Below are 18,024 nucleotides of genomic sequence, written 5' to 3' on the forward strand. Positions count from 1 at the left end.
AATGGAGAATCTGAATACACTCGCCTCTCTTAGTCCTCCTATATGCTGTCTGGTCTAAAAATAAAGATCGGTTAGCATCTAGGTTTGTTGCCCACATCCATACTATCCAGCTGGACACAGACAGGATGCCAGTGCTGGCAAACATGACTTTGCAGAGTGGAAACTGGCCTATCTGACAAGCAGGCTTGATTTCCCTGACATCACTAGGGCTTCTGAAAGACAGTGCTTATGTAAATAGGAGTTGCTTAGTTACCTAAGTGAAGGTGTTTATTTTTCAACAAGCAGTATACTCATTGCTGATGGACCCAGCACAGAGATCATCTCAGAGGTCCACTTGGCTTGCACCTAGAGAAGTCAGCGACAGAGCCTGTCTGCATCCTATGCAGCAGGCTCCAGCTCTCATGCCTGTGTCTCCATCGCCTGCCACAAGCTGCACTGGGGCTGTGAGACACTCCTGCAGCATGCCTCCATCTCCTCAGCACAGGCAGCGGTCTGAATCTGTAAAGCTGAGAATGTGACTGATGTGCTACCTCGAGTATCAGAAGCAGTATGGACCATTAACCTTTTAACACAGCAAACTGGTACCCAAATCACATGCCTCCAAGCCAGCTCAGGTATTTTTGCCCTAAAAGGACCTGACCTGTAGGAGGTACTTCCTAAGGGTGCTTTTTGAACAAAATATTAAAGACAACACTACTGCTGTCAATCTGAAACCAGACACTTCTGCCTCTGTTTTCAGCCTGTTTTTCTAAGAAATCGAGGCCTGTGTGAGGTCATGTTTCTTTCACTAACTTAAACCCAATTGCTCATTTTAAGCATACCAGAGCTATCATGAGGCACTGATCCATGGAATAAAAGGGCTTTATTAGTTCCAGTGCTTACTTTAAGTTAGTGCTTCATTCAGCAAACATCTTTCTACAGAATAAAAGTAACACATCATCTGTAAAACCACAGGAACAGGCAGCAGGACCAACAGATAAATGCAGTAAAGACAATAATTTTGAAATTAATATAAAGGAGAAACATTTCATGCTTATGACCTCCTTCCCACTCCAGTTCTCTATGGGTCTAAACTGTTATAGCCCAGAGATTGATTTATGCACACAGTCCTGGCATGCAGTTCTCACCAGGGCCTAAAAATAAAGAGATTTTACACTCAGCATCCACAGCTAAAGAGAATGGCATTACAAGTTAAAATAAAATTGTTTTATAATAATTTTATCAAGAATGTGAAATCTGAATCCAAGTAAGAATGGTTTTATAAAATATGATCCGCTGCTCCACCTGTGTCTAAATACTTTAAGATCTCTAGACTACACAATTTGATACTGTGTAGTAAAAGCAGGGAAAGGAATTAAGGATTGACAGCTAGTAAAAAAAATATGGTTGACTGTTTTTAAGGACATTTCTGGTGTCTGCCAGATACTCTTTATTATTATAGTATCATTACTTGTACGAAGCCCAAAATACGAAGTGCATACCAGAAAGATAATAATATTGCATACATAGTATCACATTGCATGTATGCAGACAGGATGTCATCTGTTTTCTTTATCACTACATAAATGTTGCTTATTGCTTTACTACAGGAAGCTAAACTTTTTCCTTCAGCTTATTTAATGGATGGTTCCATTTAGGGCATGAACATTGAAAAGAATCAGATTTACCAAGCTGCCTTTTAACAAAACCAGGTAAAATTTAAGACCATAAACAATCTGCAAGAGCTTTCATATAGCAGTTCATTAGCAAATAATATTATAATGACATTAAATGGTATTTACTCAGGATTTTTTTTCCCAATTCAACACCCATGACCCAGATGAATTTGCACAAGTTTTTCATATTTCCTTAAATCTCGTTTCAGTCACTGTATGGCAGGACCAAGAAGCCAGTATCTAACAGTCACAGTTAGAGCATTACATATTGGTGTCCAGTAAGCCACCATTTCTACATTTAACAGTAATGTGCTGGGGCTCACCAATAAGGTATTAGAAAACATAGCTAAGTTTTGAACTAGACTATCAGACACCCCAAATTAATAGTAATTAAAAAAAAAAAAAGTAAACAACTTTACCCCAGGGAATAAAGAAATCCCTCAAATTAATTGTATAAAAATATTAAAGTTAATAAATAAATGCAAGGAGTACTTAAATCTCAATTCTTGCCTTTTCTGAGTGTCACCAAAACCATCAGCAGTAATTACACCTCATGCCTTTCAAACATGAGGGTGTAATTAGGCATTAGGACAGTTTTTGGAACAGAGAAGATGCAAGATGTGGTTTCTGTGAAGTGCTCTGGAGTTGCCCATTATAAAGCAATCAGACTTGCTGGAATGGGGAAAGCACTCCACAGGTATCTGGCACAAGGAATGAAGGCAGTGGAAGAAACATTACAAGACCCAGGGAAATGTCTGTGGAAACAAGTCAAGTTTGATAGAGATGCTGAATGCAACTTTCAACTCTGTCAAATCTGACACTGTAGGTTTAAAAATTGTATGCCAAGTTTAAAGGATGGACAAAATTACAAACCAACAGGCATTAACCTTGAATATTCTTGAAGTTATAAGTGAAGTCAACACCTTGCACAGTGGTCAGACCCTGCATACTTCTAGACACCTCTCTTGCACAGTCAGAGCCATCATCATCATCATCATCATCAGGTCCCTCAGAGTCTGCTAGACTGGGAGAGATTAAATCACTTGTGTTCTCCTCAGTTACCAGTGGTGGGCTGGACAGAATACCCAAACAGACACATCCAGCAATGACATTACATTCTACATTTCACTAGGGACGATCACACACCTGCTTCTAGTCTAAGCAAGAGCCGAGGAAGTGACTGACCTGTGGCTCTGGCAAGGAGCTGACCAAATGCCTGCCAGATGCTGAGCTTACCTGGTGCAGTGCTTCTCTCCATGCACTGCTTCTGAAGGTCCAGGCTCTGCAGCTCCTCTGTGCTGGCATATTTCATGACGGAGTTGATGGAGCTGAGGGTGCTGATGAGCTGCGAATTGAGAGATCCAATCTGGGAGTGGGGCTCACCAAAGGCTTCTGCCAATTCACTGTAATTTTCAGCAAGCAGCATCTGCTGTTCCTGCAGCAGCTTCTGCACACGCTCGATGTAGTGATCCAAGCCTGTCCTCAACTCAGGTGGAGGCAGAGGGCTTTCCAACAGACCACTCACTGGCTCGCATACAGACTCCCCACCAACTCCGATGCTCCTGGTGCCAGGCGGCACAACTGGCAATGGAGGGGGTCCACAGGCAATGCTCCTCATTTTAAGACCAACCAGGTAGTTCTCATGAATGTTTATCTGCCCAATGCCACAGTCTTTGGTTTTTACTGCACAGGGCTTTTCAGAGCCAGGATGGCTAGAGAGCAAGGTGCCCACTCCAACCGAACGTGTTTTAGCAGATGCGTGTATGTCCTTCACCCGGCCATCTCCTACTGCCACGCTCCGTGTCTCCATGCTCTCTGTGTTGGTCTGTTTATCACAGCTGCTCAGAGCAGTGTTTGTCCCACAGTCCGCCAGGGAGGCTACCTCCGTGCTGGTGCACCGGCTCACCATCTCCAAAGCAGTGCTGGTTCCTTGGCTAGCCATAGAAGGCACAGCCATCACTGTTGCCTCCATGCTGAGCACAGCCTCTGTGGCAGTTTCGCGGGACACGTGCTCCTTGGGGGTGCAAACCACCACGTCCACTGAGCAATCACCACAGCCCACAGACATCACCGCTGTGGCTGCCTGTGCCACCCAGCGGGGACCCAGCATGCCTGCCGGCTCCTCTGTGTTGATGCCAGCCTCACAGACACTTGTCTCTATACCCACCGCCTTATGGCACAGCTCAAGGGGGTTCCCTGTGCCCTGGTCTCTCACCTCTGCCCTCTCCCTCACCAGCCACCGGCTCATCAGGAGCTCGGGGCCCACAGCCACACTCTGCACGGCAGGTCTGCAGGAGGTGCCCACACTGCTCATCTGAAGGTGGTTTCCCACTGATGTATCAGCAAAGTCCACGTGGTCTCCCACCATTTGGTCTCTTGTTTGTATGACAGCCTCCACCATCCTGCTGATGACATGGGGCTGAGCCATCACGGCTTTATCCACTTTTTTCCTAGACCCAGCCGCCTGCAGCTCCTGTTTCAATTTGGTCATTTCTCTGTCATGGGTTGTTTCCTTTAACTGAACCTCTAGCCTGTATATCTTCTCCTTAAGAGCTTCAATGGTCTGCTGCTGAAGCTCTATCTCCTTCTCAACCTCCGTAGACAAGCCAAGCATAGCCTCCGTCACCCCAACCCCACACTCTCTCATTTCTTTCTCTGTCCCCACAGCTACTTCTTTGTGTTGCCTTGCAGATCTGCTGTATATAACCACATCATTCATGTTCTCATCAGCACCCACAGCAACAGATCGGGCTTCTTTTGTCAGGCTTTCTCTGTTAACCTGAAAGGCTGACGGACTTTCATAGTTGCTATCCTGTATTTTTTTCTCCAGAGCTTGCATCTCAGCAGTCAGCTGCCTGAACTCCTCTATCCTTTGAGAGCTCTGCTCCACACTCTCCACCTCTTCCTCACAATCTATATACAGTTCTCCACCTCTTCTCACCTGAGACATGTGTTCCCACTGCTCTGCATTTCCTGCACTGTAGGATCGCTTTCTGAAACCGTACGTGTCATTCTGAGCGGCTTTCCTGTGGTTTTTGAGTTCAGCCATCATGTGCCTCTTCTCTTCCTGTAACACTGAAATTTTGACCTGCAGCACAGGAATAGTCTTGACTTGCTCCTCGAGCTCCTTGAGACGCTTGAGGGCAACTGCCATTTGTTCCCTGATGTGCTGCAGATGCACTGGGCTCACGTTGGTGACCGGCGTTGATATTCCTGAGCTCATGGGGCTGTGACGAATGGAACTGCCCAAGGAGGAGCTGAAGCAGGCACCGTAGTCACCGTTCCCCTGATACCCATTCTGCAGCTGCTGAGACATGTGACCGTACCCACTGGATCCCACAAAAGAGGGGAGGGAGCTTGTGGAACCCATGCCTCCAAAGCTGGAAAGCCGGGGCCTGCGGACATCTCCAGGTATGACCTGCATCATCCTCTCCTGTTCAAGTCTCCTCCTTGTTTCCATGAGTGTTTTTGTTACAAGGAGGTTATGCCGAGGAGGCTGGGGGGAGGGAGGAGGAAGCTGCTTAATGTCGGGAACAGTTAAGTAGGAAGGAGATGCTTCAAAGGAAACTGAGGGTCTTGCAGAGACAGACAAGGTTACTTGACGCTTTGCTGTCAAACAAGACTGCTTATTCTCATCACTGTTTGACGAAGAAAGAGACTCCGTGGAGGTCCAGCCACTGCACTGGCTACCAGAGTTCTTGGTACCTGCCAAGGCTGGTATGGCTTTCCTCTTCTTCCGGATGTTTAGTTTCTTAATGGTATTCCCCTTTTGTATATCATCCACATACTTCAGAAAATCCAAGTCTAGCTGGTAACCGTAAGGTGTTTCCACAAAATAGGGGTCCTTCCGTTCTTTTTCATCTTTTCCATTTATAACAACTTCCTCTTTTTCTGGAAAATAAGAAATAAAAATCAGCACTGGGAAAGAAACTGTATCACTAAACTGCATGCTGAAACACAAGCACGGAAAGATGGGTGCTCACAGCCAGCTGGAGGCAGAAACTGCTGCTGCAGCTCATCAAGCAGACCAACTTTCTGCTGACACTAAATCCCGATCAACTTAAAAAGTTAATCAGTAGGTTTTCAAATGCTGAGAAGCGCATACACACATAAATGTGTCCACAAGAATACACAGAGAACTGTTACCAAAGGGGCACAAAACTGGCACAGCAAGTAGCTCAAAGCTGTCCTTCCCCGAGTACTTCCACTCTTCAGTATCACACCAAGCTTTCATACACACTATGCCGGCACATGACGACCACAGGATTACAGCGAACTGCATGAATCATCCAGAGACCAAATTCTCCAGAGGGTGCATTGGAGCACCAGAGGAGAACTCCTACTCTGCTCCTTACACAACCGATGCCCTTCAGAGTGTATACAGCTCTGCAGCTGGTTTATGGCGCTGCGAACTGCTGCTGCAGGAGCAGCGATGCCAGTTTGCTCTCACCCGAGCTCACGTTACTTCCACCAGTGCCTCTGCCCCTGTCATTCTGAACTGCAGGAAGCCCCCAGCCCCAGGACAGGCAGCGGGATGCCCTTCCAGCGGGGTCCCAAATCCCCCCCTGCGGAAGGAGACTGTCGCTGCGCACCTGAGGAACACCCGCCTGCCCTCCGGACGCGGGCACTCGCCTCTCCTCACAGCAATGTGAACAAACTCCACCGGATCCGCTGGGCTCCCTCGGGCTGAGTATTTATAAACAGCTGCTATACAACCTGCTCCTACCGTCCCACATATAAAGGAAGGAAAAGAAACCCAACTGTTGCGAGTTATGAGCTGGAAGAATAATAAAAGCCAGCTTTCCGGTTACCTGAATTAGCCACATGCCTCTGCCCCCACACTGCAAATTTTCCAGCCACGTATGGCTGCCCCAGCTTCATGTGTCACACGCCGAAGCCCTGCCTCCCGCCCGGCTTTCTCCTTCTTCACCCCATAAGGAACAGCTGCCCGCACCCGGCCGGCCGCGCACCTCCGACACACTGACCGACCGATCGCCGTCAGCCCATCCGCTTCCCCGGCCCGCTGCCCCCGGCCCGGCAGAGCCCACCGACCGTGCCCGGTGCGGGGCCCGCGCCGCCAGCCGGGCGCTGCTGGCTGCTGCCGAGGCTGGAAGTGAACTTAGCTCTCCGTTTCGTTTTTCAAAGGCGAGTCTGGAACCCGCTCCTCTTAAAGGAATACAAGCCTCGGGAGAGCCGGGAAGGGGGGGGCGCAACAAAAGAGAAACTCTCGATTTACTGCAACTACAGGAAGTGACTTAATGTTCTGAAAAGTTTCAGGAGAAGGGGGAAAAAGAGCTCCTGTTTTTCCAGTTTCCTTGGCATGCTTTGTCTGCAGACAGTATAACTGCTTTCATGGTGATCCTTTATGCTTTTGGCTACCACAGGACACCCGGAGCAGTACGTAGGAGGATGCTGCCGAGTGAAAACCCACCTTCCCCAGCACGGGAAAGGAATAGGATGGAGACACAGACACAGGCAGACTCATGCGAGAGCCACAGAACGGGGACCGACCTAAGCACATTGGTATTTTGGTTCTGCAGCATGGACAGACACAAACATAACCCCACACACACCCCTCCCCGACCACATGCTTCTGTTGAAAGACCAGAGTCTCAGTATGGTGTGGTATTTACTTATAGATGTACCCAAAATAGCCATCTAAATACCACTGTGGAAGCAAAAATACATGCATACACACATATTTAAGCACATAAGCACACAGCTCCTTCCAGCAGGCCTGCCTCAATGTCAGACAGAAAAAATCTCCAGGACTCCCACTGACAGGGAGAGAATGAGACAGAGCATGTTGTCTGAATTACTTCTCTTCCTTCCCAAATTCAGTACTCTGTTCCCAGATTCTCATCCTGGCTCCACTCCCTGCAGACAGAGAACTCCCTCCCATACCCCACAGCTCTTTGCCCTAGCTTGGTCACTTTCCTGCCTGCACCCTAGGTTTGTCCCCACTCTCACACTGGCCTTGTTTCACTGTAGTCTTCTAGTCTCTCTTGGCCTTCTTCCCACACTTTGGATTTCTCACTCATTTTCTATACTTAAATCCATTTGCTTGCTCCACCGATACTAACCCAAAATCTGGTTATACTCTTGACCCTCATCCCAGGCTTGCTTTTAGTCGCTTCAGTGTAAATTCAAGGTCCATCTGTTTTACCTCTTCTCTTTTTCCCAGTTTCTTTCCTCTGCTTCTCTTGGTCCTTCTCTTCTACCCACCAACATCTCTGATTCTCCCATCACTACACCAGTGAAGTCAGGCAGCTCCTCTAAGCTGTCCTTGGGCACAATGCACAAAAGTTGGATGGGGGAGGGAGGAACAGACTGTTTGGAAGCCCCAGGACTTAGGAATTAATGCATCATTGGAAAAATATTCATAAAACCTCTAAAAAGACATGCAAATCTCATGTTAAGTCATGAGAGCCAAACTGGAAGCTCAGGCATACTTTATTTCTTTTTCATGGGGGAGTATTAAGATTGCTCAACACAAACCTATAAAAAAATAAATAATGGTAATAAAATAATCACACTGGCAGTGAATCCTTCAGTAAACCCCTCCACAAACACCTGCAGGCAGCTCAGTGTCTTCACAATGAAATCCCTTTGCTCCTCGGCTGAAGCTGGCAGCACTACCACAACACAGTTCCTATCTGCCACTCCACAACCACGAGACTGTGTGCGGAGCTGGCTGCCTGCAACTTCCCCTACACCAACACAATCCCAGCATTATGAGTTGGTCTCTGGAGACGTTTCTTGATACGTTAAGACAAACGAGGGTCTGGCGCCCAATCTACCAACAACCACACAACACCGATGCAGCGTGCAGGAGCTGCGCCAAGCCTTTGTGCATTTTGCTGCCTCAGAGAAAGGGCCAAAATGGGTGTGCCTGGTAAGCATGGAACAAAGCAAAATGGATCGCTGTTTTCAAGCAATAAAAATGGTTTTAGTGGTTCCAAAAGGAAAAAAGGAATATATATAATAAAAAGGAAATGAATAAACCCCTGATAAGAGTGTGGCCTTTCTTCTTTTCAAGACTTAGGTCCTGGATGAACCATGGATGCCTTACTCCCTAGCATTGGTGGGTGAGTACGAAGTGCTACACAAGCAGGTACCTCAGATTAACCTCAGAGGAAGCTGTATCAGTTTGCCTGTCAGCCAGAAAGGCAAGCCTTCATCTCCAGAGGCCTCAAGTGCGCCAAAGATTCTTACTCCATTCACCCCAGCACACACAGAAGTACTGCAGCAAATCCGGAGTAGTACAAACACTCCTATTGGGCTTCTTGTCTCATCCTTGGCCAGCTGATCATGGGCACTGCTAAAATCAGAAGAATTATTCCCCAGTCTCTGCGGTAGCTCAGGCAGATACTAATCATGGCACTGTGTTGCACAGAAACAGTATATGCAGATGCACAAACATACACACTTTTGCCTGTGGAAATGCTGCAGACACTCCAGTTTTCTTTAAATGCAACGAGACACAAACCCATCATGCTTTTAGTCCAGTACGTGTGAAGTAAAACACTCTGTGAAGCGCAGAGGCCTCGTTGTGGTACTGTCGCTATTAATGAATTTCTCCAGAAGTATACAAAGACTCCATTTCCCTCTCCCTGCTGCAGGATCACCATGGGCAGGACACAAGCAGCATTTAAAAGATGCACTCTTCAGTTCTCGCCTCCTGCACTGGAGGACTGGCTCTGTCCAAACATTCCAGTCTTGCCAACTTCTACTAAATTATATCCTATCCAATGCACTACACAAGAACATCAGCATATTAACATTTTGAGTCAGCCCTACACTCCACACTACAGTCAGCCCTACAGTCCACACTAATCATGTCTGCTTCCAGACCAGGAGAACTGGAAAAAATAGGACATTTAGTTTATGTGCTTCAAGACTTCTGAGTGAGTGAAAAGCAGTGGAAATATGGGCAGGCACAGAGTTCTGGTGCTGCAAGCTAGGAAAACTGTATTGTAAAGCTGCTTTGCAGAGCCCAGGAAGCACAGAGGGAAGAAAGTGAAGACGTATTTCTAAAGCTAGATGTCTAAGGTGCCTTGAAAAATACAGACATCACATCTAAAGCCTTATCTCCCCATCTGGTTAGGGTATCGGCTCAGAAGCATTTTTATGTTGGATCTGACTGCTATTAAAGAAGTCTTTTCCACTGAAACAATGGTATGAATAATAGTCTCCTTCCAGAGTTATGGCACAAGACAATTCATAAAGAATGCTGCAGAGGAAAAACACAGAGGCAATCACTGGCATAAATGGTGTCAAACTAGTACTCTTAAATGCTCAACTTCCGTTTGAAAGGTTTCTGGGGCAGGGAAAGAGGGGATTAAAAAAACAACAACACACCAAACCAACCAAAAAAGAGTTCTGGCTTTTGATATTCTACTACAGCAGAAGAAATTCATGCTTTTCCCCTTCTCCTTCCACTCCAACACTACTTTTGTTCTTTCCTCTTTCTGTTCTTCAGAACACAACCAAAATACATGAGGCTGAATGCTCATTTGAAAAGAAAAAGCAGAATGAAATAATTAACAATTTTTCTTTCATTCCCCTTTGCTGGTGTTGGGAGTTGAATGTAAATTAAAAAAAAACAACACCAAACAACCACAACAAAACCATCTGGAAAACAGATGTTACCCTTGCAGAACACTCATTTGATCAGGCTTCTTTCAGCTGGCAATATACAGAAGGTGCCATGAAATTACTAGCTTTCAACAATTCTCCACTATTTTCAAAGGTGGGGAAAAGCCCAAAATACAGTCAATCAACCTACCAGATTTTTATTTTATTTTTCTCAAAGAACTGAGAGGGGGAAACTTACAGGAACAGTAAGTTGTTTCCATACTTTGCCAGACCCAGCAAGAGCATCAAGTGTTTTGGTTTTGGACAAGTAATGGCACAACTGCCCAGCACACACTATAGTGTAGAAATGGCTGATAACCCCTTCCTCTCTTTCTCTGATACGGAAAAACAACCACTAAAGACCACCTTCTAAGAAAGGCCATCTCTTTTGCTATTACTCAGCTACAGCTATGCCTGCAGCTGAACGGGATTTAAGTCTTGATGCACCTGAGGCTGTTTGGTATGGAGTACTACAGTCTAAACCAAAATGCCCTAGATCCAGAGAGACAGACCCCACAACCAACTCTACAGTTACAAGTGTGGAGGGCTCTCCTTTTAAAGAGGAATTCCATTTGCTGCACATTTTACTAAATAAATAAATCTCCAGTTTAAAATGTTGGCTGCAAATTTAATCTCAAAAAAAAAAAAAAAAAAAAAAAGAGCTGCAGAAGAATGGTTAAATATCTGTATAAGGTTTTTAGATTATTTTAAACATTCAATATGTCAATACCACAGCTGGGGAGCTCACTTTTAAATTTGACATCTAAATACTCAGTGCTTTGGGATAGGGGTTGTACTAAAGAAATGGAGGATGGCAACTTCCCTGATATTAATAACAGAGAAAGGATGAAGCTACAACACTGTGTAATAAATAGGTTTTATTTCAAGATGTAGAAGCTCCTGCTCAGATAGTAAACCTCACAGAAGTGAATTAAGGACACCACCTTAAGCCAATGAACATAAGCAGCAGCAATGTTGAAGAAAGATGGTTCAGACAGCTGCTGTGTTTTTGTTGCACCTGAACACAAACGCTAGGGCATTAGACTACGACACCACATTTACCAGACAACACTGGTAAAAGAAGGCATTTTAAGAGTGGATCTGCAATCTTAGTACCATGCTCTTTCTAGAAGAAGTAGGACCATTACAGCAATAGAAGAAAACCTCAAAACAATCACAACCACAATGCAGTTGCCATTAAAAGCATCAAAAGTCTTTCCATTGACTTGATCAATCCACAGTGAAAACAGTCTCTCAATTATGTTCCTCTGAGTCTGAAAAATCCTAGTTGCTTTGCACCATTTGAGAATTATCATTATAATAAAAAACATAATAAAAATTTTAATTGTTTAGCATTATAGTAAAACCAATGACCCAGCTCTCACCTTGGTGCTGGTGATCAGATCCATGCAGTAGTCTGCATGTCCCACTCTTACCTCCTCCTCAAGGGTCAATTCATAAACCATAGAGGTATTTCTTAACCTTATAGACAAGACTCTGGCTTTTCTTACTCGTTTCAGTTTGCTGCATATTTACTAACTACACACTGACTATTGTTCATAGCTGCAAAAAACAGAGCATTTTGGTATCACACAGAAAATACTCAGAATGTGTCCCAGCCTGTACCCAAAGGCATATATATAGTAAACAGTCTTTTTGGTGTCTGGGAAAGGGTTTTTTGAGGTCACTTTATCTTTTTTTTACACCATTAAAGGGCTTCTTTCATATGGTAAAAAAGTTATGTACAGAATTAATCTGAACTTCATATAACCACAACTAAAAATCATTTCTGTGAGCTGAAAGTGAAAACCACATTTCAAAGACCACACCTCATAACCCTCTGCAGTCTTTTTAGTATCTAAAACTTTTACTTATAGAATCTCTGACTGGAAAACTTGCAGCTCAAATAGAAGTTCATTTAAAAGATAAAATACAGACTATAAGCAAGTAATGCAAATTAATTAGCCCTGAATAAAGGATTAATCTTGTTTATGATAAATATGTTCCTGGGGAAAAATAAAAAAGCACAAGCAGCTGTCCTGAGAGTGATTGCAATATGCCCCCTTATCAAAATGCACAAAATCTGCTTTATATTCTTCACACCTCCCTTATTTGAGGCCAACAATAAAGCTCATTTTAAACTGCTCTCATTTTCTGGGAACAAATAGCTTTAGATGTGGCAGTTCCATGGTGGAGCATCTTGTACGTGCACCACCCCAAGGCCACTAACCACGGAAACTCAAAACTAAGAGACTAGTCTGTTTTGCCTCCATCCCAGTTTCTGACTCACAGGTCCCAGGGGAAATCAAACTACAGCTGGCAGGAAGCAGGGCATGGGTGGGAAAGGATACAGTCATTACCTTATTCTGCCAACTGCCTCACCAACAGCAAGGAAGAGCAGAGCAGAAACCATAGTGGGAGCTGCTGCTGTTATTAAAAGCGCTGCCACCTCTGAGTAGAAGCTGATCTAAAAACAGTGGCCCCTTGGGCAGACTGTTGTCATAAGCCAGACACTGTGAGTACTGTGGCTGTAAGCGTGACCAGCAGGTCCACCATCAAGCAAGTCAGAAGCAAGTCAGAAGCACTGGCTGCATTGCACTGATGCATTTCCCAAACATTCAATGCCACTTTAACCAATGTGCCACATCAAGAAATGTAACTGAGGAAGAGCGAGCTTGCCTTGCATTGAAAGAAAACCACTGAAATAGTGATGGGGGCTTAGCTGGCTCAACCACAGAAAATCCTTTCCGCTGAAAAATGCTCATTTACTCATGGTAAAGTTAGTCTCCTGCTCTTTCAGGTATCAGCAGGAGTGTGACAAGGTGTCCTTGACTTCTGGACTTGAAATGGGGGGCAGCTCAGTCCTCTTCACTTACATTTGAAAACCAGATGCCAACAAGGCAAATCCAAATCAGAATGAATTTATTATTTCCAAGCACCTGATTCCATGTGCATTTTTTTCATCTTACAGTATCTGTCTACTTTGGAACTGCCCTTCATCATTCCCTGAGACATGCCTTTCATTCACTTTCTACCGTGTGCACACTTCCTGGCTCAGGGTGTGATAAATTAAGAGCCTTCAATTTAAAGATACTTTCCAAATCAGACTAACTTGAGGCCTGGCAAAGTAAGTAATGGCAAACAGTAGATTACCAATCACAATCTCCTTGCAGCTGAAGAGAAAGCCATGTGATGCCATTTACCCAACACTACTGTAGAGCAGCTCAGTTTTGAAACACAATAGATCTGCGCTAACAGTGTTGATGAACATGAGGTTGAGGTCCAGTGTGGGTAAGGCACCTTGCTAACCTCTGCTGTGTAGGAGAAACCCTGAAGCTCCCCTACCTCCCTTAACCTTTGAAAATGTGTCATACCTGCCCCACTCTTCCAACAATATATCACCCCCTGTTACTTTACACCACTGCACTGTCACAAGAAAAATTACAAAGAAAATAAATACAAAGACCAAGACTTGCATCCACATAATAGGATGGGCTTCACAACACACAGACAGAGGGCTAGCAAAGCAAAAGAGGAGTAAATCCCCAAATACTTACCTTTTTTCCCTCACTCATTCAGATCATCTCCCCACTTCCCATGTGGACCAAAGGAGTCATGGATGCAAACCTGGTGTTTGCCTGAAAATGTCTTTTAACACAACTGTGCATCGGTGTTACTTGCTGAAGCCCAAGCAAAGAAGGATATGTTTGCTTTCTAGCCAAGAACAACTGAAACACAAACCCAAATTTTCAGATTTATTATGTCATTACCCTTCTGTGCCTATAAATCCCTGAAGAGGTGAGCAGTGGAGAACAGATACATATGGCTATTGTTAACAGAGGTAACCATCAGGAAAGAACCTGGACTCCTGGGATATAAACCTGCCATGGAATATTAAAACTGATTTACACTTCACTCTTACAGCTGTGCACAGGGTGGAAAAAATGGAAGAATTGTCTTCTGCAAGTATGGCTCTACAAATATTTGTATTTATGAATTCTGTAAGGACATTATTTTGTCACATGCTTACCTCCATGAGGAATATGGCTTGTGCTGCATAATCAGTGTAATATTTCAAATACCAGGAATTGTTGCCTCCTACCCTTTTTTATATTAATCTGGTACTGATTCCTTCTGTGAGATAAGACATGTGTTGCCTCCAAACTTCAAAAGCATAAGCAATTTGCATTATCCAAAAACACTGAAAGCTTTTTCTCAGCACTTAAAAGAGTTCAGACTGCTGATCTGTTTTCCTTCAGAAAGTTAAAAAAGCTATCATTAAGAGAAAATATGGAAAAGGTCATTATTAGAATTACTTCTATATGTACATTCTAAATAGCTAAAACCAGGTTTATAATTGAAAGTGTATGAAAAATATTCAAAATCAGCAACTTTAAGAATAACAGCTACCTTTCTGCTGTTGAAACGATGCCTTAAAATAAATAGGTGCAGCGCTGCCTTCACTTGAGTGTTCACAATGCTGATCTCCCACTAGAAGACCTGCGTTTGTCGAAGGAAGGAAACTACTGTGTGTGTTAACAACAAAACCAAAGAGGCTGCCAGAGGTGCGTGAAGCTGCAAGTGCAAACTGCCATCAGAGAGCAGCACTTGAGAGCCAGCCCAGCTAACCAGGCACTGCTAAAAAAAAATATCTAAAACGTTAAAAAAAATCCAGCTTAATATCCTGTAAGAACATTGAGGGCTGGTTTCAGCTCTGCTACCATGGGGTGCCCCCATCCCTTTTCTTGACTGGCCTGCAGCGCTAGCAGAGCCAGCCATTTGCATCTCACCTCTCCCCATAGCCTGTTCAAGGGTCTCACTCACCAATCCACCCAGGAGCAAACCCTCAGATGTCGCTGCATTTAGTTTTTCAGGAAATTAAGTCTGAAGCACACTTTCCTTTGCCTTAAAGGGAGTGTGTATTCCTGACACATCAGCAGGCATGGAGCCCAGAGGTTGCTACAGAGCATTTATTTATACTCATTCGGAATTTCCTGAGACAGGCCAGCCCAGCACAGTGCCAGTGGTTTCTTTCACAGCACTTTGCATGCTGCCCAACACCTCTAGCTCCCAAAGGCTTAATATGCATTAAATAGGCAGAAGGACAAAAGAAACTGTACCAAATGACACACTAAGAAGGTGGGTTTTTTTCTCTGATGAAGACAGATTTAATTCCCAAAGGGGATTTAAAAGTTCAGGTCACTTCTCTGTCGCCTGCTCTCCCTTCCTCCCCAGCCCCTCTCATTTCTCACTCCCACGTGTGGACTGAGAACACAGAAAGGTTCATTGATATAATTTGGGCAGAACAATTACCTCTGTTGTAACCACCACCACTTGCAATTCTGCCTGTGTTACATTCAGTCTCATTTTGTTTACGCTTCTCAAATGCACCTTATAATTTGAAGGATAAAAATAAAAACTTTTAGTATAAAGTTACAGACACAAAGTTTTCTTTCTGAAACACAGCCAAAATACACAAGATATCCTTCATGCTATTACAAGCACTTTCAAAATGATGCACAAACATATTTGACTTTTCCATAATTAACTTTCTAGTTTCCACATAACACCAAGTCTTAACTTACGTAAAGAAAACTGGGATTCCAGAGACAAAAAGGGTCATTTCTAAGCATCATAATGAGACCCTCAAAAGCCTGAGCTCCATCTCTCTTCACCTCTGCTTACAGTAACTGTTGCTGTAGTATAGCCAAACAAGGACCCTAAAAAAGAAAACGGGCAAGGGGGCAGGCTAAGGCAAGAAGGATAGTGGTCATAAGACTTTGCAGGACTAAAAGAAAAGAGTTTTATTACCATGCCTTCTGCCCAAATTCCAAAAAACAGCTAAAACGATAGAAAAAAGACACATAAATTGTTAAAATAATTTCCCAGGTCACTGCAGATTGGAGGAGTTGTGCTTCAAACAGAAGGGGGATCTTTTGCTGGAATGACAGGAGAGAGCTCCAAATCCTCCACAGCACCTTCAGCTAAAATGGCACAGACTTGCAGTAAGTGTTTCCTGAATGTGTCTAGTGGCTTCAGTGGTATAATATAATGCAAAATAATATTTCATACTCACAGGCATCAGCTCTTGGACTTTTATAAACTATGTCCTGCCCTCTAAGTATTTTTACATTTATTTCCTTGAATTACAAGTCATTGATGTGTAACTATAAAACATGAGCTCACAAAAAAGGTTTCTAGATGTAGCCAACTCATTGCACCTACGGACCATGAAGGTACTGAATTTTAAGTGAACTTTGTTTTGATCTCTGCTCTAATCACCCCATCCGTAAAATAAAGCAGCCCTCCATTAAAAACACTTCGGGAACAGCTTCTAACTGTATTTTGAAGTTTCTCCTAGAAGACAGAAAAACTGTAGGGCGACTGAAACCCAACCCATGCTTTCTTTTCTGGGAAACAAAAGCAAAAAATCAGCCCTTCAAAAGGTCCATGGAGCCTGAAGAAGCAGCTCTGCATTTGCTGCCCTTCAAGGCCCATCTTTCAACCTGCAGAGTGAGCGACCAGCAAAGGAGGGACACAGCAGCAATGGATGTTACTGGTGGGCATCTCTAGCTCATCAGTAGATTCTTCACACTAGGCAGGGGAGAACATGAAAATACCCATCTAGTTTTCTGCTGTGAAAATGACTGTGACATATGGGACGAAGTATGAGAATAGAAAGTATGGCCAAAACATCGTTCTCAAGAGTTAGGATTCTGCTCAGAGAAAAAGAAAAAAGCTCTAACACTGTAAGATACCAGTTTTCTTAAAAAAGACAGCATGATATCCTGTTTAGAGAACAACGAGTTTTAGCAGCTGTCTCCACATACTCCATCTGTTTATAATTACTCTAAGGTTTCAAGCACTTGACATCTGAATGAGCCCCGAATCAAGTCACTCACCTTTGGTGGACTCAAAGCTTGGTCAGCTCAGCAGGCTGAAAAAGACCTGCCACGAGTGCAAGCAATAACCCGTAACATGTACTAGTACTTTGTCCCTTGCCCAGCAAAGCAAATACGGAGGCACACGTCTGGGTTGGCACCACTAAAACCAAAAGGCAAAGAGCACATGTATATTTGTTCTCTTGGCCTTTGAAACCATTATGGTTCCAAATAAACTCATTCAGCTACTGTTCACAGTAGGAACAAAACTGTGGTCAGAGCACAGCTCCACAGGGACCAAAAAACCTGACTTGGTCCAAAGCAGAGCAAATGCAAGATTTGGTGCATGGGCAGCCATCCAGCAGATAAATTCTTATCTAAAAAGGAGGTTATTTCACACCCCTTTTGAAAACAAAAGGCAGAGAGGGCACAATGGATCTGTGAAGGGCGATGGATGAAACATAGCTCTTTAAAATACATGCCTTCAACAGAGCATGTCCTCAGCACTGGAGTGGCTCTGCTTGGAAAGAATGAAATAAACTGCTCAACTACAGCAGCCTGGTCCAGGGAAGCACAGAGCTTGGCCTGACCTACCACTGTCAGGTTTATGTTCTACCCCCAGACACACAGCTCCTGCATTTTGGTGAAGGCTGGATATAGTGTTCTGGTTTATTTTTGTGGATTTTATTTTGGGAGAGATGGGTTATATTGCTATGGGCTTGTTTTGATTTGCTTTCAGAATTTTTTGTTTTATCTTTCACAATTTGTTTTATCTTTCCTCAGAATGATTTTAAACCCATTTAAAACACAATCAAAAACTAGCCATTCAGGTCAAATCTGAGACTGATCTG

At 44.0% G+C, this 18,024-nt stretch overlaps 1 protein-coding gene across 3 annotated transcripts in view; it reads right to left on the reverse strand.

Moving 5' to 3' along the window:
- Window positions 1-18,024, reverse strand: part of KANK1 (KN motif and ankyrin repeat domains 1) — a 100,199-nt gene that overhangs the window by 22,944 nt on the left and 59,231 nt on the right. For 2 of the 3 annotated variants that reach the window (XM_061375116.1, XM_061375117.1), the window contains one exon: window positions 2,892-5,546. In XM_061375116.1, the coding sequence (XP_061231100.1) occupies window positions 2,892-5,546 (2,655 nt within the window). Of the gene's footprint in view, window positions 1-2,891; window positions 5,547-6,466; window positions 6,617-18,024 lie in introns of those variants that run through there. The other variant, XM_061375115.1, reaches the window with a different exon arrangement.

Source organism: Neopsephotus bourkii, unplaced genomic scaffold (assembly GCF_033783945.1).
Source record: "Neopsephotus bourkii isolate Nb327-2 ecotype Australia unplaced genomic scaffold, CSIRO-AGI_Nbou_v1 NB_1658, whole genome shotgun sequence".
In the NCBI taxonomy this organism is placed as follows: Eukaryota; Metazoa; Chordata; class Aves; order Psittaciformes; family Psittacidae; genus Neopsephotus; species Neopsephotus bourkii.